At 48.3% G+C, this 21,417-nt stretch overlaps 1 protein-coding gene across 1 annotated transcript in view; it reads left to right on the top strand.

The window, feature by feature from the left end:
- Positions 1 to 21,175, top strand: part of LOC144825191 (mucin-2-like) — a 1,014,272-nt gene extending 993,097 nt beyond the window's left edge. Inside the window, exon 42 of the mRNA XM_078684042.1 lies at positions 20,674 to 21,175. Coding sequence (XP_078540168.1) covers positions 20,674 to 20,815 — 142 coding nt within the window. The 3' untranslated portion in view covers positions 20,816 to 21,175. The remainder of the gene's footprint in view (positions 1 to 20,673) is intronic.
- Positions 21,176 to 21,417: the final 242 nt, after the last annotated feature.

Here is a 21,417-nt window from a genome sequence, read left to right as displayed (position 1 = left end):
CAGCCTCAACACCAAGGGGAGCAAGGCTGACGCTGGCCACAATCCGGTCCGCGCTGCAATGCTGCTTAAATGTCAAGGTAGCATTTGCCTAATAACGGGCGACTAGAGTGCAGTCTGACCAAACATGGCACCTTTAGTTGGTGAGTGAAAAAGGCTGCAAAGAGTAAAATTCAACCACACAGAGCTCCAATTTCCATACAAAAGAACCCTCGATCCTCCAGCATGAAATCTGGCACAAGCATTATTATGGCAGATTCAATGGAATAAATGAACAAAAGTTTCAGGCAAAAAATGCCCAAACATACAGAAAATACTGATTAAATAAATGCTGTAAGGAGTATTATTAAGCCGTGAAAAGATGCCTTTTTATGTTTTGAGTTCAGGCATACTAAACTCCAACTTTTCATCTTGTCCTAATGGAAAGTTATACTTATAAGATTGTTAGAAAGGCGAACCCGGGGGAGGCAGAAGGTGTCTGACTGACCACCCCTTTGTCTACCCCTCCTTCAGAGAAGGGACCGAGCGATGTCGAGAGGCCTCCGACGGGAGGGCCCTCTCCTAGAATCGTACAGCAGAGTAACCACACCACTCCAAATATACACCACACGTAGATAGAGTTTTCAATCTTTATCGGGCAATAAGTATTGTTTCAATATATACAGCAGATCCCGAGATCTGGAAAGGGGCCAGGTAGCGGGACAGTCTTGTAGATGGTCAGTTGCAATGGGACCCTACGCACAGCTCTCAATCCTCGAGCTGGGGGGTTCCGGAAGGTTGGGCCGCGGCAGCGCCAGCAGGCTCCAAGATGATTCAGCGAGCGTGGACCGCGGCAGCGCCAGCAGGTTCCAAGATGGTTCAGCGAGTGTGGACCGCGGCAGCGCCAGCAGGTTCCAAGATGGTTCAGCGAGTGTGTACCGCGGCATCGCCAGCAGATTCCAAGATGGTTCAGCGAGTGTGGACCGCGGCAGCGCCAGCAGGCTCCAAGGTGGTTACAGCGAAGATGGACCGCGGCAGCGCCAGCAGGCTCCAAGGTGGTTACAGCAAAGATGGACCACGGCAGCGCCAGCAGGCTCCAAGGTGGTTACAGCGAAGATGGACCGCGGCAGCGCCAGCAGGTTCCAGGTAGAGCAGCAAGGGGAGTTCGTCTCAGGGTCAGCCGTGACAGCGTCAGCAGGGCTTCTTGACTCCGGGATACAACTGCCGTCCTACTCCGGGGCTGGCCCAGATATAGGTCTGGAGTCCTTTGATGTCCGGACCCTCTCGCCTGGGGGTCAGAGGGGCCGGGATGATGGTGTCCAGACACCCAGCAGGGGGGTGGAGCCGGAGCCCAGGGAGGCCGGAGGGTGATCGAAACCAGGCATCCGGGGATGGTTGGAGAGCCATCGAAACTCCCCTCTCCTTGTCTCTGGTGGAGTGGCCACTCTACCACCCGGAGGGTTCTTGGTGCATCGATGGCGGGCTCGCTGGGGCCGTGGCCGCGGCTGGGCCGGGACCACGTGCCTGTGACGTGATGGGCCCAAGATGGCGTCGGGCCTGGAATGAGGGTCCGAGGTGGGCACCGGACCGGTAATGCTGGGGCGGCCCGACTGTGCCGTGTCAGTGGTTGTGGGCCGCCGGGTGGCGGATCTGGTGGTTTGGAGGGCGTGCAGAGGTGTGCCTGAGGCCGACCCGGGCTGGATGGAGGGCCTATGTCGTCCGGGGCCCGCCGTGCGGGAGGGGTAGGACCATGCCACGAGGCCGGGTCCAACACGCGTCCCCCCCAGCTGAAGGCAGGGGAGAGTCACCCATCTTCTTGGGGATTCTCCTCGCCAAGGCGGAAGAATCTGGAGAGGCCGTCAGCGTTGGCGTGGTCGTTGCCAGGGCAATGTTCCACGGTGAAGTTCATCCCTTGGAGGGAGATGGACCAATGTAGCAACTTCGGGTTCTCGCCCCGCATCTGCATCAACCACCGCAGGGGCCGGTGGTCGGTCTGTACTCGGAAGTGGGTGCCGAAGAGGTAGGACCGGAGCTTCTTTAGTGCCCACACGACGGCGAATGCTTCCCTCTCGATGGTGCTCCATCGTTGTTCTCGGGCCAGCAGGCGCCGGCTGATGAAGGCCACAGGAAGGTCAACTCCGTCAGAGTTCATTTGGGACAGTACGGCCCCAATGCCGTGTTCCGAGGCGTCAGTTTGGACGATGAACTCTCGGCGGTAGTCGGGGGCCTGGAGCACCGGGGCGGTGCACATGGCAGTCTTTAGGGTCTCAAAGGCTACTTGGCACTCGGGGTCCAGTGCACCTTCGGGGGTAGTCTCTTGGAGGTTAGTTCTGTGAGGGGCCCCACAATGCTCCCATAGTCCTTTATGAACCGCTGATAGTATCCAGTGAGCCCCAGGAAGGCTCGGACGGCGGTCTGGGTGACGGGGGGCTCCCAGGCCCGGATGGCGTCGATCTTGGGTTGAAGGGGAGCCACTTGGCCGCTCCCCACTTGGTGTCCCAGATAGGTCACGGACCCTTGACCGATCTGGCACTTGCTGGCTTTTATTGTTAGTCCGGCCCGTTGGAGGGCCATCAGGACCTTCCAGAGGTGGGTCAGGTGCTCGTCCCAACAGAGGCTGTACACCGCAATATCGTCCAGATAGGCGGCACTGAACTCTTCCAGCCCTGCCAGCACCCGATTTACTAGTCTCTGGAAGGTGGCCGGAGCATTCTTCATGCCGAAGGGCATCACGTTGAAGTGGAAGTGGCCATCGGGGGTCGAGAAAGCGGATCGTTCTTGTGCCCCTGGCTTGAGGCCGATTTGCCAGTATCCGGCCGTGAGGTCGAAGGTGCTGAGGTACCTGGCGGCCCCCAGGCGATCGATCAGCTCATCCGCTCGGGGAATGGGATGGGCGTCGGTCCTGGTGACGGCATTCAGTCCCCGGTAGTCGACACAGAACCGCAGCTCCGGGGGCACTCCGGGGGCGGCGGCCTTAGGGACCAGGACGACGGGACTGGCCCATGGACTGTCTGAAGGCTCGACTACCCCTAGAGCTAGCATCTTGGAAACTTCGGCATGGATGCAGGCCCGGACTCGGTCGGGGACTCGGTAGGCTCGGTGCCGCACGGGCGGACTGTCCCCGGTGTCGACGTCGTGAACACACCACTGGGTGACTCCGGGGGTGAGGGAAAATAAGTTCGCAAATTGACCCAGCAGTTTCTGGCAGTCCTGGCGCTGTTTGGGTGTCAGCGCGGGAGAGAGGGAGACTCCCTCGACGGAACCATCTTTCTCGGAGGTGCTCAGGAGGTCTGGTAGAGGCTCGGAGTCGTCCTCTGCTCTGTCATCGGTAGCCAACAACAGGCTCAGTTCGGTGCGGACAAAGTGGGGCTTGAGCCGGTTGGCGTGTAGGACCCGGAGGGGGTTCCGGGGGGACTCCATGTCCACTAGGTAGGTGACGGGGCTCTTGCGCTCCACCACTTTGAAGGGCCCCGTCCATTTGTCCTGGAGGGCGCCGGGGTCGACCGGGGACATGACCCAGACCTGCTGGCCCGGCTCGAATTCAATGGACGAGGCATTTTCATCATACCAGCGCTTCATCTCCTCTTGACTGGCCTTCAGGTTGGTTTCGGCCAGTTCCCGGAACTTCCGAGTCTGGTTGCGGAGAGTCAAGAGGTATCGGAAAACATCGGGCAGAGTATCGGAGGCGGCCAGCTCCCACCCTTCCTTGACCAGGCTGAGGGGGCCGCGCACCGGGTGGCCATATAATAGTTCAAAGGGGCTGAACCCCAGGGACTTCTGGGGTACCTCCCGGTAGGCGAACAGGAGACATGGCAGCAGAACGTCCCATTTGCGCCGGAGGGGCTCTTCCAGGCCCTTGATCATTCCTTTCAGGGTCCTATTAATTCGCTCCACTAGTCCATTCCCTTGAGGGTGATACGGGGTGGTGAACTTATACGCGACCCCGCACTGTTGACACAGGGACCGCATATATTTCGATATAAAGTTTGTGCCCCGATCACTGACGACCTCTCAGGGGAAGCCGACTCGGGAGAAGATCCCCATTTGCGCCCGGCCCACTACGGGGGCGGTAATAGTCCGGAGGGGGATAGCTTCTGGGTAGCGGGTGGCATGGTCCACCAGGACGAGGATGAAGCGGTGCCCCTGGGAGGTTGGAGGATCCAGGGGCCCCACGATGTCGATCCCTACTCGCTCGAAGGGAGTGGTCACCACGGGAAACGGTTGGAGTGGCGCCTTGATTCACCCCCCACTCTTTCCGCTGGCTTGGCAGGTCGGACAGGTTCGGCAGTGGTTGTACACATCGTGGCGCATCTTCGTCCAATAAAAGTGGGTCACCAGGCGGCGGTAGGTTTTGTCCTGCCCCAGGTGGCCGGCGAGGGGCACATCATGTGCCAGGTTTAAGAGAAAGTCTCTGAAGTGGAGGGGGACGACTAGCACTTGGCCGGCCCCCAGCTCGGCGATCTTCTGTTCACTGTACAGGAGGTCCTGGTCCCAATAGACCCAGTGGGACCCCGAGGAGTCTCCTGGGGCTTGCGTGGCGGCTTGTTGTGGGAGTCCCTCAAGGGAAGGACATGTCTTTTGTTCCAGACGGAACTGCTCGCGGGTGGGGCCCCCTTCTTGGCGCCACTGGGCTAGTTCGGGAAGGGGCCCGAGCTCGGGAAGTTCTTCATGGCTGGGGCTCTGCGGCCCCAGGTCGGGTTCGGCCGTGGCAGTGGCGGGTGGCGGAGGTGCCGGCCATTCAGGTTCTTCGGGCAGATTGTCTTCGGTTGGGACGGCGTCCCGGGTGGACATGGATCGGGTCGTTACGCAAACCCATTCAGGAAGGCCTAGCATCCCCAGATGCTCTCTTCTCTCGATCTGTGCCCAGGGGGAACTTTCCAGGTCGTTCCCTAGGAGGCAGTCCACCGGGGCATCGTCTCGGACGGTGACTTTCAGCAGGCCGGACACTCCTCCCCACTCGAAGGGGATGCGGGCCATCTGGCACAGGCTCTCGGAATTGTCCGCGGACCGGACAGGGCACAGAACGTGGGGCAAGATTTGTTCTGGGGTCACCAGATGGCAGCGGACGGCTGTTATGCTGGCCCCCGTGTCACGGAGAGCCTCGGCCCGGCGTCCGTTAATGGTGACCCACTGGCGGTACTTCTGGGTGTTGACCGGAATCTGGTCTCGGGGGATCAGGTCTTTGTCGCCCAGGGAGGCGAGGCACATGGCCGCGGACTCCCATTCTTCTGGTTCCATAGGGACCTCTTCTTCTTCATCCTTTTCCGCGCTTAGGGCAGCTGCAGTGATTTGTCGACCTGGGGGCCCGGTGGTGCCGGGCCGCTGGTTCATGGGGCAGAGAGGATCATTGGCATAGTGACCCAGCCGGTGGCATCTGTGGCACGTAACGTTGGGGCGTGGCCCCGGTCGGGCTGGAGGTGCCCCCCTCGGGCTGGAGGCTGGTGTAGAGGAGGCGGGCGACGATCCCGGCGGAAGGTCTCAGCCTCGGCTGATGCCAGACCCGCCGCCTCGCGGCCGGTGGTTCCCCGGGGACCCTCGTCCGTATTCTCCCGGGGTGTTCCGGTGGACGCGGTTGCTCGCCCACCGATCGGCTTCGACCGCTAGCTTTCGTGGCTCGGTCAATTTGCTGTCGAGGAGGTGCTGTCGTAGTTCAATGAAGCAGTTGTTGGAGAGGTGCTCCCATAACATCAGGTCGACCAACTGCTGGTAGGTAGTGACCTGACTGCCTTTGATCCACCCCTCGAAGGCTCTGCTAAAAAAGTTCACATACTCTACCCAAGTGGTACCGGGGATTTTTTTACAGTCTCGGAACCTCTGCCGGTACATTTCGGGGGTGAGTCCGTAGCGCGTGAGTAGGGCCGTTTTCATGTGTTCATAGGAGGTCATTTCGGTGTCAGGGAGTTCCAGCAGGGCATCTCTCCCTTCGTTGACGAACTTTCCCCACAGGCCGGCGCCCCAATCCTTCAGGGGCACGCGATGGGCGGTCATGGCCACCTCGTAGGCTTTGAACCATTGTTGGATATCATCGTTCTTGTAGTATTCTTTGACTACATCTTTCGGTAGGTGAACCTTGGCGTCCACGGGAGGGGCCGCGGTCTTGGCCCCGGCCGCGCTATCTTTGTTGATCTTGGCCTTGATTTCTAGTTCTCTTAGGCCTCGTTCGTGTTCATAGGCTAGTCGTTTTTCTTCGAGGTCCCGTTGTCTCCGTTTCTCTTCTAGATCCCCCTCCAGCCGTAGTTGCTCGAGGGCTATCTTTTTCTCCGCTAGCTGGAGTTCTCCGTCTAACCGGAGTCGTGCAAGTTCCACTTCGTGTAGCCGGTTGCGCTCTCGTTCTCGAGCGTCTTCATAGATGAGGTCCGCGTTTAGTGTTGCCGTTCTTTCCCCCGTCGGGGGTGCGCTGGTTTCCTGTTGCCCGTTCGGGTCATTCTCCTCTTGGGGTGGTCTGTCTCGGGTTTCCACCCAGGCTTGTAGGGCCGATTTGAAGTCCTCTTTTGTGCTCAGGCCAGTGGTAGCGATACCCATGTCTTTACAGAATTGTTTTAGTTCTTTGTGACTGTATTCTTCTATCTTCTCTTTCTGGAATTCGGCAGGTAGGTTGGTTCCTTGGGTCGTCATGGTCTCTGTGTGTTTTTCCGTCGTAGCGGGTAGATCACTCTCTGTACGATTTTGCGTTGGCTCGGATCGCAGCGCCTGCCACCAATGTTAGAAAGGCGAACCCGGGGGAGGCAGAAGGTGTCTGACTGACCACCCCTAGGTCTACCCCTCCTTCAGAGAAGGGACCGAGCGATGTCGAGAGGCCTCCGACGGGAGGGCCCTCTCCTAGAATCGTACAGCAGAGTAACCACACCACTCCAAATATACACCACACATAGATAGAGTTTTCAATCTTTATCGGGCAATAAGTATCGTTTCAATATATACAGCAGATCCCGAGATCTGGAAAGTCTCGTAGCAAGGGGCCAGGTAGCGGGACAGTCTTGTAGATGGTCAGTTGCAATGGGACCCTACGCACAGCTCTCAATCCTCGAGCTGGGGGGTTCCGGAAGGTTGGGCCTCGGCAGCGCCAGCAGGCTCCAAGATGATTCAGCGAGCGTGGACAGCGGCAGTGCCAGCAGGTTCCAAGATGGTTCAGCGAGTGTGGACCGCGGCAGCGCCAGCAGGTTCCAAGATGGTTCAGCGAGTGTGGACCGCGGCAGCGCCAGCAGGTTCCAAGATGGTTCAGCGAGTGTGGACCGCGGCAGCGCCAGCAGGCTCCAAGGTGGTTACAGCGAAGATGGACCGCGGCAGCGCCAGCAGGCTCCAAGGTGGTTACAGCGAAGATTGACCGCGGCAGCGCCAGCAGGCTCCAAGGTGGTTACAGCGAAGATGGACCGCGGCAGCGCCAGCAGGCTCCAAGGTGGTTACAGCGAAGATGGACCGCGGCAGCGCCAGCAGGCTCCAAGGTGGTTACAGCGAAGATGGACCGCGGCAGCGCCAGCAGGTTCCAGGTAGAGCAGCAAGGGGAGTTCGTCTCAGGGTCAGCCGCGACAGCGTCAGCAGGGCTTCTTGACTCCGGGATACAACTGCCGTCCTACTCCGGGGCTGGCCCAGATATAGGTCTGGAGTCCTTTGATGTCCGGACCCTCTCGCCTGGGGGCCAGAGGGGCCGGGATGATGTTGTCCAGACACCCAGCAGGGGGGTGGAGCCGGAGCCCAGGGAGGCCGGAGGGTGATCGAAACCAGGCATCCGGGGATGGTTGGAGAGCCATCGAAACTCCCCTCTCCTTGTCTCTGGTGGAGTGGCCACTCTACCACCCGGAGGGTTCTTGGTGCCTCGATGGCGGGCTCGCTGGGGCCGTGGCCGCGGCTGGGCCGGGACCACGTGCCTGTGACGTGATGGGCCCAAGATGGCGTCGGGCCTGGAATGAGGGTCCGAGGTGGGCACCGGACCGGTAATGCTGGGGCGGCCCGAGTGTGCCGTGTCAGTGGTTGTGGGCCGCCGGGTGGCGGATCTGGTGGTTTGGAGGGCGTGCAGAGGTGTGCCCGAGGCCGACCCGGGCTGGATGGAGGGCCGATGTCGTCCGGGGCCCGCCGTGCGGGAGGGGTAGGACCACGCCACGAGGCCGGGTCCAACAAAGATGTTGTAAATAAACTCCCATTCTATCCCATGGGGCAGATAGTCTTTCAATTATGAAACAGGAAATACACTGCATTTTAGGACACGTCACACACATCAGTACATGTCCTATCTTTCACATGCACTGCACCCTGCCCACAGGGGTACCTGGGGACTACCTTAGGTGTGTCTCACATGTAATAAAAGGGAAGGGTAAGGCACAGACACTGCAGTGGCAGGTCTGAGACTCCTTTGAAAGGCTGCTTGTGTGGATGGCATAATCAGTGCTGCAGGCCCACTAGCAACATTTGACTTACAGGCCCTGGGCACACACAGTGCACTGTACTAGGGACTTAGTAGTAAGTCAAGCAACCCAGTCATGGAAACACAAATCCCTATTTCGAATATACAATGGAAGCACTTGTGCTTTGGCACTGATCAGAAGTAACAAAGTGCTTAATGCCCACATGCATCAAACTGAATTGCATTCGCAAACGGTGCGAATCGCAAAAGGTAGTGTGTAAGGTAGTGATCAATCCCATGAGACATTACAGGTATAGTTAGTGGAAACCCACATCCTCTTTCACTAAAGAGTAACACACTCGAAAACACTAGCACACAATGGACACGTTTTTTAAATGTATCGATAATCAGAAATGTATTTATAATCAGAATCCTAGTCTAGTACACATCATATGAATTGTAACCATGATAAAGACAAATAAAACGGCTGCAGCAACAAAGTTCACCAAAGGGGAACCACTCTAACATGGTTGCGGATAACAGTACATAGCAATCGTACCCTCATTTTGCTACTGTAAGTGCTAATCTAATTCTAGCCCAGCAGAAAATAAAAAGTATTTTGAGTTTTAGAGAATGTACATGCTGGCATACCTGTTTGAATAATATCTCTTATGTTCAATGCAGTCGCAAGTTCTGCCGTTATTGTTATTCATGGTGTGAGCTGAAGTGATAAATCTGTGAGCGAAGGCTAAATGACGCCCATCCCAAATGTCCTTCAATTGGAACTGGAGATATGATTCTATGTGGTGCCTGGCGTCAAGATTTCCCTTTACTCTTCTCACTTTGGTGTCGATTAGGATGGCGGATGGACCTGCGTCCGTCCGCCACCCCCGAGGTGGAGGGACCGTCCGCAGGGGCAGCGGCGTTCCCTCCATAGGAATTAGGATGTGACCGCCACCCTGGCGGTCACATCCTGTATATTTAACATTGCGGCGGGTGCTGCTTAAAGCAGCACCCGCCGCAAAGTTAAAAATGCATGCTTTGCATGTGCATGCACATGCAGGGGGTACCATAGGTACCCCCCATGTGCACCCCCCAACATCCTGGGGGCCCGCAAGGGGCCCCCAGAAGCAAAGGTCCACATGCTTTTCCATGGCGGAATATCCGCTTTCTTTCTTTCTCAGTCTATGGAAGTTTCCAAGTCAAATATAAAGAAGCCATTGTGAAGTGAGTCAAAGCCACACGGATGAAGAGTCTCTCTTGATCAGAACCACAGAGGTCTTCAGCTTCAGAGTCCGTTCTATTCGGTGTGCCTTCAGAACAGACATAGTCACTCAAATTTGATGGTCTCAAAATCAGCGTCTGCCACTCACAGTGTCTTGAATGGTTTATTAAGAAAAGAAGAATTAATTATCCATGAATTACAGAACTGGTTAGCCAGGGCTTTCTGTAGAAATCACTAAAATAAGCGAGCACACTGGTCTAAAGTAAGTCACAGATATGTATTGTTTCATATACAGGCTTCCAGTGTAAATAATGACATGGTAAAATAAAGAAAGTACACAGGTGCATGGGTCTGAGATCATGAGAAAGGAAGATGACCTTCAATTTTGTGAATAAGAATGTAAACCTTTTTAGATGAGCAGGCTAATCACCACTTTCTTGTCACTACAACCAAGATGCCAAAGAGATTGAAATATCTTAGGCAGGCATGTTTAGCATACTCAAGAAAACATGGCTGCACCAGTCACAGTTACCCCCTGGCAATGACTCAATTCAACACTAGAATGGTTTTAGAGTCAAAGTGCAGTAACAAAAATGTCGCAACTAGCACCCCCGCCATGCACAGTTTTCTCATCAATAATTTCACTACAAATGTTGTAGTGATATTATCAATGGTCTCACAGAAGGTGTCATGAGTGATGTAATGTGGGGTAATTAACAGTTCATCGCGAGGACGTGAGTTATAGTTACCTTAGGGTACCAGTTATAGTTACTTGAAATAACTATAACTGTTGAATTTCTATGGTTTGTGTGTGTAAAATATGAACCTAACTATAACATTCCTGTAACCTTTGTTTTTTTCAGTGAATTTCTAAGGTTTGAAAAATGTCTTTACTCACTATGATATCCCTGTAACCTTGTTTTTTTCAGTGAATTTCTAATCCTCTTTTCCAAGTGCAACGTCCCTGCATCCTGGGTGTGTGAGTGAGTGTGTGAGTGGTTGTGTAAGTGGATGTGTGAGTGTGTGGTGGGTGTGTGAGTGGCTGTGTGGAAGTAGGTGAGTGAATGGCTGTGTGGGTGTGTGAGTGGTTTTGAGGGTCTTTGTGTGAGTGGTTGTGTGGGTGTGAGAATTGGTGTGTGAAAGCTGTGTGGGCCTGTTAGTGGGTGTGTGAGTTTGTAAGTGGGTGTATGAGTGTGTGAGTAAATATGTGGATCTGTGAGTGAGTGTATTTTTTTTAATCGGGGTCTGGATCTGAGAATCCACCCATATCAATGAGGATCCGTGGATCCTCAGATTCTCACTTGGCAAGAAAAAAAAAGGTCTTTGGACAAAGGTTTACCCATGAGGAGACCCTCACAGAACCACCCTCCATTAGTCTCATGGGGTCAGGGTATCTCTACCCTGACCTCTTCTATCTTTTTAACATTATTTTCCCTGCTGGGAACCGAGTCCCAATTAACAAAATGGTATCCCCAACTTTCCTCTCAGGTTGTGGCCAGCCAATCACAGCATTGCTGTTGGCTGGTGAATTTGCAAATCCGCGGAGGATCCGCATCCATAGAGATACTAATCTGGATTTCAGTTAATATCTCAAAACTACTGAAGGGATTTATACAAAGTAACAAAAAGGGTTCCTTCTGGACCAAGAGCTATCTTTCTGCCAAATTCGGTGTCATTCCATCCAGTGGTTCGGGCTGCAGTAATGTCTAAAATCTCTATGGAAATTAACATGAGGGAAACACTTTTTTTACCCCTCCTTTTGCACAAATAGAATTACCAGCACACTTTTTGGGGAAAATTTGGTGGAGATACGTCAAACTGCGATAAAGATATAAGTAAGTTAATAAATGCTTTTCCAATGGAAAAATGATCCTAACTATAACTACCTACTGGCGACTGCCAGTAATTCAATTCAATTCAATAAAAAACGTTATTCCGTTTTATATCATAAACCATAAAAGTCACACACGCAAATACATCAAAAATTAAAATACATTGTTTGAGTTTATGAACAGCAGCCATATCCAATCAGGAACCAGGCACTAGGTGTACAGTAATTACAGTTCATCGTACAAGAATAGGAAAAAGAGAAAGTGACGGTGCATTATTTAAATAGAAATCCTAGCAGCACACAGGTAATAAATTAAAAAGCGAGCACCTATAAGGGTTCACTAGAAATCCATAAACTTCCTTGATTTAACAATTTATTTTAAAAATTCCACTATAAAAACTATGCAATCCCCATTCAGTAATTGAAGGTGCATCATAGCAGGCCGCATTTGATCAAAATTACGTTTTTTTAAAAGAGGGTCCAGATAGTGGTTGCGTGGGAATTCATACAAATGACATGAAAACATAAAATGTAGCATATCCTGCGGAGACTTTCCGTCGCAGCCGCAGGGAGCTGCCATTTTGTTATAAATAAGACATTTAGGTCTAACAAGCATGTGATGGGACAAGTTCATGCGGTATCTAGTTAAAAGAAATTTCTCATACGTGGAAATGTGGTCAAGAGATAGGGCTCTGCTGTCGGGGTTGTTTTCAGCATAATATATGTCCGAAAACTAGTTTTCTTTAACTCAATCGCTTACCTTGCCAGTTTCCTTTCAAGGAGAAAGGCAGTTTTTATTGACTCAACATCTCCTTATCTTATGCATTCAGGGATAACAAATAATTCCCCTCTCCCAAGACTGGCGAAACTCTTCCTGATGTAGTTCAGCCACGGTACTGCCTTCAAATTATCCAATGCCAAACAATCCTTTAAAATCAGGTGTGTCAGGGAGATATCCGGGTTCAGCCACGTTTTTAGCCAACAAGTCAGAGGACGCAGGGAAAATACATCGCTGACAAACTGAATCCCCAGTTCCTCATGGACAGCTAAATTTGATGTTCCTCTTGGGACACACAATAAACGTTTGAGGAAATCATTCTTCATGATTTGAAGACAGTCTCCACCATGGTGCCCCCATAATTCACTGCCATAAAATGCCGTAGACACGGTTTTGGCCTTGTAGACTTGCAGCATTGCCCCTATGGGCGTTTTCCCTAGTTTGGAAGCAAAATTAAAAATTGCTGCATTCACCCTCGCCACATCCCTTTTCTTTTTCAGAATGTGGGGCCCCCATTTGAGCTTATTGTCAAAAAGGACCCCTAAATAAGAGAACAGTTAGTTAGGGGAACGTATGAATCTCCAACTATAAATCGGTAGTTCTTTTTTGGCTGCTGCCATACCTGCATAACATAGGATTTGGCATTGTTTATGGTCAAATCCCTATCTGACATAAAAGCGTAAAAAGTAGTTAAAAGAGCTTGTAGACCCCTTTCCGTCCTAGATATGAGGACGGCATCGTCCGCATATAATAAAACCGGAATCCCACGTCGACCTACTCTAGGACAGTCAACCTCCAATGCACTCAGAACGCTATCAAGTTCGTTGATGTAAAAATTAAACAAAAAAGGGGCCAGAATGCATCCTTTTTCTGACTCGCTTTTTAATGTTAAAATCCTTTGTTACACTGAGGTCCTGCGAGAGCCTAACATTTGCTTTTGTGGACTTATGCATATCCTCCAAAAAATCTACAATGCCATTCTCGACTCCCATTGCCCTCATGGACTGCCAAAGCTCACTCCTGTTGACACAATCAAAAGCTGATGACAGGTCCATGAAGGCAAGGTGAATAGTCCCCTGTCGTGCCACAGTATCAAATAAAGGTTAAGACACTGTGAAATAGTGGAGCGCCCCCTACAAAACCCATACTGGACATCAGACATCACAATATTGTCCTCTGCCCATAGTGAGAGTCTCTGCAAGAAAACCCTCCCCACAACTTTCACCACTGAGTCTAAAAGTGATATGAGCCTGTAGCAATGAGGGCTGCTTTTGTCGCCTTTTTTAAAAACGTGGAGTATAATGGAAGTTGCCCATGACTGGGGGCATCCATGTTGTGCTGCAGCATTAAAAACAGACTCCAAGATCGGAGCCCAAAAGGGAGGGTCAGATTTGAAAAGATCAGGGGGTATTCCATCAGGGCCAGGAGCTTTACCGGCAGTTAGGCCTGCAATACTTTCCAGAATTTCTTCCTTCCCAAACCCTATTTACACATCCTTGGGGCCAAGTAAGGTTGTAACATTGTGTTCAGGCAAGCAATCAAACATCTGCTTGTAATGGGCTTCCCATTCCTCCTTAGATATGTAACATTCAAGGCCTCCCCCCCCCTTCTTGGTCAAATAATGGTTTATTCAGCTCACTCCAAAACTTCGAGCTATTGCTGAGTATCTCTGGGTCCTGCAACTCCCCCCATGCTTCGTCCTTGAGAGCTCCCTTCCGAGTGGATAAAGCCAATTTGTAGTCCCTGCGACATGCGGTAACCTCAGCTTGTACTCTTGGTTTGATGGCTAAAACCTCCCTAAACCTTTTTGCTGCTTTAGAGCAGTTATGATCAAACCATCTGGGACCCACTCTGGATTGGTTTTTAGCTGGAACCGAAAGCATCCCAGTCACCTTTTCTGAAATGGCCTTAAAGGCCACTAACACCTTTTGGGGTGAGTGCCTACCCTGAGTACAGAGGGCTATTTCGTCCACACAAGCAGTCTTGATATTGTTAAAAATCAATTCTGGAGTTATTTGCGACCATCTTAATCTATGTTTCCCATCAGATGGGCGTAGTTGGCCCAGTTTAGGAATATCCTCAATTTTGTCTATCCATGGACCTGATAGGTTAATAGATAACGGATTATGGTCACTAAATTCGCTCTCAGTAATTAAAAACAGTGCATTCCGATGATTGCATTAGTGATGAAATTAAAACAAAATTAATAAAAGACCCATTACCATGACCCTGGAACGTGGGCACCATAAAGCTACTATTGGGGTCTGATATAGCCATTGCAGAAATCAAGTCATAGTCATTAATCATATCATTTAACTGTTCCCCCTCAGCTGAATGTTCAAAATGAAGTCCATGCATTAGGGGACAACTCATCTTTGAAATGCAAGACAGTAGCGGATTACCGCATGGGTGAATATTAAAATCTCCTGCCACAGCAAGGTTATGTAAGCTATGACTCAGAGAGTTCTTTATAAATTCACTTAGGACCGTTATATTACTATAATTAAATTGGGAAGAGATAGAATTATAAAAGTTAATTATTCCCCTTCCCTAAAACTAGTGCAAGGATACCAGGATGTGAGGATGTCACTAAATGAACTTTACACACCACAGTTACCGAAATATAAATAACCAAACCCTCCCCCCCCTTGGTCTTCCCCTCCTAGATGCTATGGCTGGAACAAAGTAGGCCTTATAGCCTTCTAGGAACAGGTCGCTCTCTAACAACCAAGTTTCCTGGAGACATATTATCTTAAATTGCTTAACATAAGCTATTCATCTTAGATCTCTTAGTTTGGCTGCCAAACCTGCTATATTCCAGGAGATAAAATTATTCTGACTCCCCTTTTGTTGCTGCTCGGCCCCATCAGGTTCTGTTGTGTCTTGCCCCCTCCCTGGGGGGGCTGCTGCCCCGAGTCAGTCGCAGGTTTCCAAACCACACAGGCTCTCAAAGCTATTATTGACTGGCAGCCTAAACCCAGTATCACATTGCCTGTTCAAGAATAACTGTGGTGTCAACAGGGGAGGTGGGTAATGTACAGATCTCATTCTCGACCGACCCTCCCTTTGATGATGTTCCTCATTTGCAGGTCTCACTGTGTCCCTAAAAATTAGGGGCCTATAAAAAAACCCCAGAGGTAGCAATCTAATTGCAGTACCCGTTAAAGTTGGCGACCTAACGCCCCTTGAAAAAATTTGGCCTGCAGTGTAGGGGTTGTCAAAGTTAATGATGATACAGTCTCCCGTCCCTTGTTTGCTAGAGCTTCCAATCCAATTAACCCTACAGGCCATAATTATATTATTAAATAGGTTGGCACCATCTACGATTTTCTGGGTGAACCAATGCATTATTTTATTCATCAATTGCCCATGGTTTTCACTCTTATCTGGTGAAAGGACAGGGACAGACCCCAGTATTACTACATATGGGCTCGATTCTGGTGGGAGCTCAATAGTCGGTAATCTTGTGTGTGCAAGGGACCCCCCCCCCCTCAGACCTCTTGTTTCTCAAAGGTAAGGACGATGCGCTCCTTGTATTGGAGGGTTGTCTTGAGTCTATTTTATCTTCATAAATCACTCTGGGACTCCTGGGACCCCTAATTTCCTCGGGCCTACTATTTACTAAAACTGACATATATATATATATATCCACACACTTTGGCACCATCGAGTCAAAAACGACAAGCACACTGGTATCCATTTTCCGTATTTCTTTATTGAAAACCCCTCACCCCCGACAGACCTGCTCCTCCCAGCGCCCCATGTGTAAACAGGCATAGCTGGGAGAAAAGCAGGCCCCCATGGCGACACCCCTCACCTGTTGAAAGTATTGATTTAAAAACATGAACAGGTTGTTATTCAGACAGCAAGATATTAAAGAGATCAACATTTTGTTATGTTCTGCCATCTCAATGGGGCGCCGTCCCAGATAGTGATTGATCGCTCTCAAACCATCCACATGGTGGATGCTAGTGTATAGTGATGAAACGTCTAAAGTGATGAACCAATAGTCATCCTCCCATGTGAGATCAGATATCTTTCTCAAAAAATCACTGGTGTCTTGAATGTATAAGGGTAATGCTTTCACATGTTCTTGCAAAAAGGCATTGATGTAGATTGTGGTGTTCTCAAGTAGGCCATTTTTGCTGAAATAATAGGTCTCCCTGGAGGTTTCTTTAAATCCTTGTGGACCTTAGGGATAAAATAAATTACTGGGGTCACCGGAAAATAATTTTTCATGTATTTGAATTTGTCAAGACTGATAAGACCAGCACTTCTCCACGCCATAAGGAGTGTATAAAATTCAAACTGGGTGGACTTGATTCTGTCCAGATCACAGAGTTTATAGCAAAGGTGGTCATTCAGCTGCGCATATGCTTCATCCATATACAGTGTACGTGGCCATAAGACCACATTTCCTCCTTTATCGGCTTGACACACGATGATATTGTCATTTTTCTGTAATTTATTCACTAGTTGGTAGTAGCTATTGTTAAAACCAGCTTGTTTGTTTTTGTCCCCCAAGGTTTTAATATGGAGTTTCTTCATTTCAGCTATTGTTAGATCCTGGAATATGTCAATGTTGTCATACGTTGTCAGGGGCATATATGTGGACTTAGGTTTAAAATTCGTCCTACCAGGAGCATTGTGTGTAGTTGGGCTTGGCAGGATTCCTGATTCTATGCCCAATTGTTGTAAATCCTGGAGAGTGCCCAGATCATCCACTGTTAATCCTTGGATCTTGTTAGCTACAGCTCCTGGTATATTACCACTTTTTTTGCCCATGAATGTTTTTTTAAGTTTCAGCTTTTGAGCAAGTTTGTAAAGATCAAGCCTGGTACTCACATAGTCGAAATTACTGGGTGGGCTGTATGTGAGTCCGAGGGAAAGGATTTGTGTCCCCTTCACGCTCAACTCGGTGGCGGTACCAGGACTTTTGTGCACACTGTAACCCCCAATAAAGAATGTCAGCTTAAATCACCTGTTGTTGGGCTCTTCTACAGCAGGCGTTGTGTATCGAATTTATATATATAAATATATATATATATATATATATATATATATATATATATATATATATAGATATATATATAGATATATATATAGATATATAAAGGCGAGAAGCGAGATGAGGAGTGGGGCGGGCTGCATCGTGCAGCAGGGCAAGGGAGAATTGAGGGAGACTGAGAAGGGGGTGTGGGGGCTTGGAATGGAGTAAGAGAGCTAGGAAACTTATGAATTCCCATGGAGTTCTAAATAAGTGTCCCCTTCATGTATACAGAGGAAGAATGCAAGGTATGCAGTCAGAATACTGTGAGACTGATATGCTCCTGAGTGGAACAAACACAAGAATAGGGAGGAAAGCCAGTGAATCAGAAATCTGAAGCAGACAACTGAGAGAGACAACGCATCTATCCAGTAATGACCAAGGGTCTGACTTAAAGCCCACACTAAAGGTATGTTTGCACTGGAAACAATAGGTCTGCCTACAAACAGCCAGGGCTATATATATAGCTGAGATCTAAAATAGACATATAACTAAATTTTCCAATATAAGTCAGGGGATATTCCCATCTCAGCACCAGAGAAAAGTGGTGTATTGTCAGAATTACGTGCACCTAGGAGACTTTTGCTATGTCAAAAGCTCTGCCAATCAAAAACTGCCACACAGAAGATGTTGCATTAAACCTTTTATTGAAGAAATTGCTCTCAGAACTGTATTTTGTAGTAGCTGAAGTGATTCTACACACATACTAGAAATACTATTCCGTAACCTATGTGCAGAGTCCCACACGGTTAGAAAATGGGGAATAGCAACACATAAATGTGAACGGTTTAGTGAGGGATAAGAAGGGGCTCAGGGAGGGACATGAAACTACAAACATGTACCCAAAAAAGAGTAAGCTCATTACTATTCACAAACTGCCCTTCTAAAATTGCTACCGCTGAAAAAGTCCCAAAACAGGAATGAATGTACTCCAGCCCAGCCTTGGAGTAAGTGCAGCAAGCACTACACATTGCCACTCACAGATACTGCAGCACGTACTTAAAATAACAACCCATCGGAAGTAATGTTAAAGTAATGTTAAATAAAAACAATGTTGATGTATAATAAATAAATAAAGATAGTTTAATATATATATATATATATATATATATATATAAAACGTTTTCATGTTAAAAATATATAGTTAATATATATAGTTTATAAACATTTATATAATTATATGTAGTATAAACTTATTTTAATAACAAACTGAAATTTCTACTTTTGTTAAAAAAAAAAGAACTAAAATGAATATTTAGTACATCTTAATGCACATTAAATATAATTACAATCTTACAGTAGATTGGTTTTATTTCTAAATCATTTTTTGTGTGATTTTGGAACATGCAGATAGGATTTTAAGTACAAATATCTTAATTCTTAAATACAGATTTAAGTTAATGTACTCTAACATTTTATTTTATTATTCTACGTTTTACATAAACATATAGAATTATTGTACATTCATATTTTATATTAAAAACATTTTTAAGTATAATAAACTTTAATAATTTTCTTGATACATTCTCATAAGGAGAGTTCTTCTTCAGTGGCAAAGTGAGTGAAAGGTTACACTTAAAAATGTTACACTCTTAAATCCTGTCAGTGACTGACAGCTTCAAGCGTGTAAATGGTTACCAACTTAAGCCTCTGGCGCAGCCTTTCACTTTTAGCTGTCAAGTTTCCTAGATCCATTGTATGATGCACGGCTCCAGTCCAAGTTTTCTTTCTCCTTTGAAGTCTGGAACTAGTAATCGTGTTTTATAATGGAACACTCAAGACTACGACTCCCAGAATTCATAGAGCAGAACCTGGACAGGAGCAGCACACCTTGCATGGTGTGTGCCCAAGCTGAACAGAGTGTTTACATACAACCTGATGCTTTTCATTTCTCAAGATGCTTCCAGGACTGGAACAACAGATGCATCTGAGCCCCCGCTACCGAGTGTGGAGAAGGTTAGGGCCAGTTCATTTAGTTTTTCGCTTGGACTGGGTTCTCAGGGCTGAAGACCTCACTTTATGTTGCCTAGCTGGCTGCTCCAGGGAGGTTTCTTGATGTCCTTTTAGCCTGGTAGAGCAGAGCGCACATTCGGGACAAATACAAATTCCTAGTGCTTGTACGTTAACTAACTGCTCCTTCTTCGCGCTCTAGACAGATTTTACATGACTTGGGGGTTCCTGTTAGTGAGTTGGCGGCAAATTAGAGAGCGAGACTATGTTTGTAGTATAACATCATAAGATGCAAAATTACCTTATTCAGATGACAAGTCTTGACAAAGTAATATCAGAAACAAGTAATGACTTATTTTATAAATTGACTTTCCCGGCGGTTTTCTGTGTTTCATGTGTCCACTACTTATGTACCGCAAAGATAAATAAATACACTACCCACTCCAAAAGACGCTCATGCCACTCTCTCCATGGTTCCTGACCCCCGCACATGTGCAGTCATTCCCCAATGCATCCACATCCATTGCCCACTCCACGTAAGCAGTATATATATATATATATATATATATATATATATATATATATATATATATATATATATATATATATATATATATATATCTGTGTTGTATGTATAAGTGGATGGATGTGTGTATATATATATGTATGAATTTCCACAAAGTGGCTCCCTTTCAGGCACACAGCGCTCTCTCGATGGTGCGGTTCTGTAGATACGGCGGAGCCCAGCCGTTTTAAAATAGCCGCTAATTTGCCCGAAGGAAGAATTCTACTCGTACTCGCGGGTGAAATCGTTGATTTATTCAGGCAGCAACGTTCCTTGTAACAAACTCAACAAAGGGTTGTTGAGCTTATTACAAGAAACGTTGCTGCCTGAATAAATCAACAATGATACCCGTGAGTGCGAGTAGAATTCTTCCTTCGGGCTAGTAAGTGTGTATGTGTGAGTGAAAGGGTGTGAAAGTGTATGTGAAAGTGAGTGTGAGTGTGTGTGTGTGCGTGTGCGTGTGTGTGTGTGTGTGTGTGTGTGTGTGTGTGTGTCTCTTCATCCAGCCTGGATTGTCAGAAACGAGTACAGACACCGGGAAATCGATGTGTATGCTGAAAATAATTGAAATTAAATAAATGAATGAAATAAAGGAAAATCAAAGGCAACCGAGGGGGGTAGGGGGGAACTGGACAAGAAAAAGATTAAGAATACTATGTATTTAAACCTGTATTAAGCGTGATTGATGTATTGTATTCCCTTTAATGTAATTCAGTACTGCAAGGTATTGACAGTAACCCCCTACTTGCTATCAGCTGCTTGTAACATTCGGCTTCCGTAGATCAGATACCTGTGTTTGTTTTATGCCAATTGACAGAAAATCTGGTTATTTTCTAAAGAGACTGTTATACTTATAACCCTATCACGTTCATAAAAATATTTTTTTAAATGTGAAATTTGTTTAAAAAAAATGTCTTATCTCACGAATCCTTTTATGTATTTATGTATTCCTTTTCGTGCTAGGACCAGCGACACGTCACAATGCAATTGCTGCGGAGTTCTGAAAAGCAGCACAATGACGGTGGTACTCTCAAGCTCAGATGGGACAGTTTCAATCCTCACCTACTTCCCGGTGGAAACATGTGGATGCAGCTCTTGTCAATAGAAGATAAGAAAACAGCAGGAGCGACGACGGGAGCAGCGTAGCTTGGCCGTTGGCGAAAAAGTTATGCAAATTTGTTAGTCGTTGCTCTGCACGTCTCCAAAAATCCTGTAATGTCTTGCAGCTTTAGCATGTCTTACTTTTCCACCAATCGAGTAGAACAACTATTTGGGAGTGAAGGAGAGAACAGCGGTGCCCGTTCATGTTTGTTCAGAAACTCTGTAATGCAATGTAGTGATATTTGAGTTTTTATGCAGGAATATTTCTGAGGCGAGTTCTATTTTTTGGTGTGGATTTGATATGGTCTTGCGGTTTATTTGAACTCACTTACTCTGTGCAGTTTTCCTGGGCTTTGCTATTAAAGATTCCATTCAAAACCTATAATCAGTGGTTTCTGGCATTCATCAAATGTAGAGGAGCATTGAAAGAAAACAAGCGCAACTTACAGGTCTGGAAGAAGAAATAAGGCCAAGAGACTGCCCAGCTGACGAGGACAAGCCAGTCCTAGCTGGCGCAGCCTCCAATGGACAGTCCGTAGCCCTGGCAAGGGAACTCAACGCTTAATTTGAACCACTGGTTTCCGGTACTCAGCACCGGCACTTAAT

Source organism: Lissotriton helveticus, chromosome 3_1 (assembly GCF_964261635.1).
Source record: "Lissotriton helveticus chromosome 3_1, aLisHel1.1, whole genome shotgun sequence".
NCBI classification, from domain to species: Eukaryota; Metazoa; Chordata; class Amphibia; order Caudata; family Salamandridae; genus Lissotriton; species Lissotriton helveticus.
This window is presented reverse-complemented; position numbering and strand designations above follow the sequence as displayed.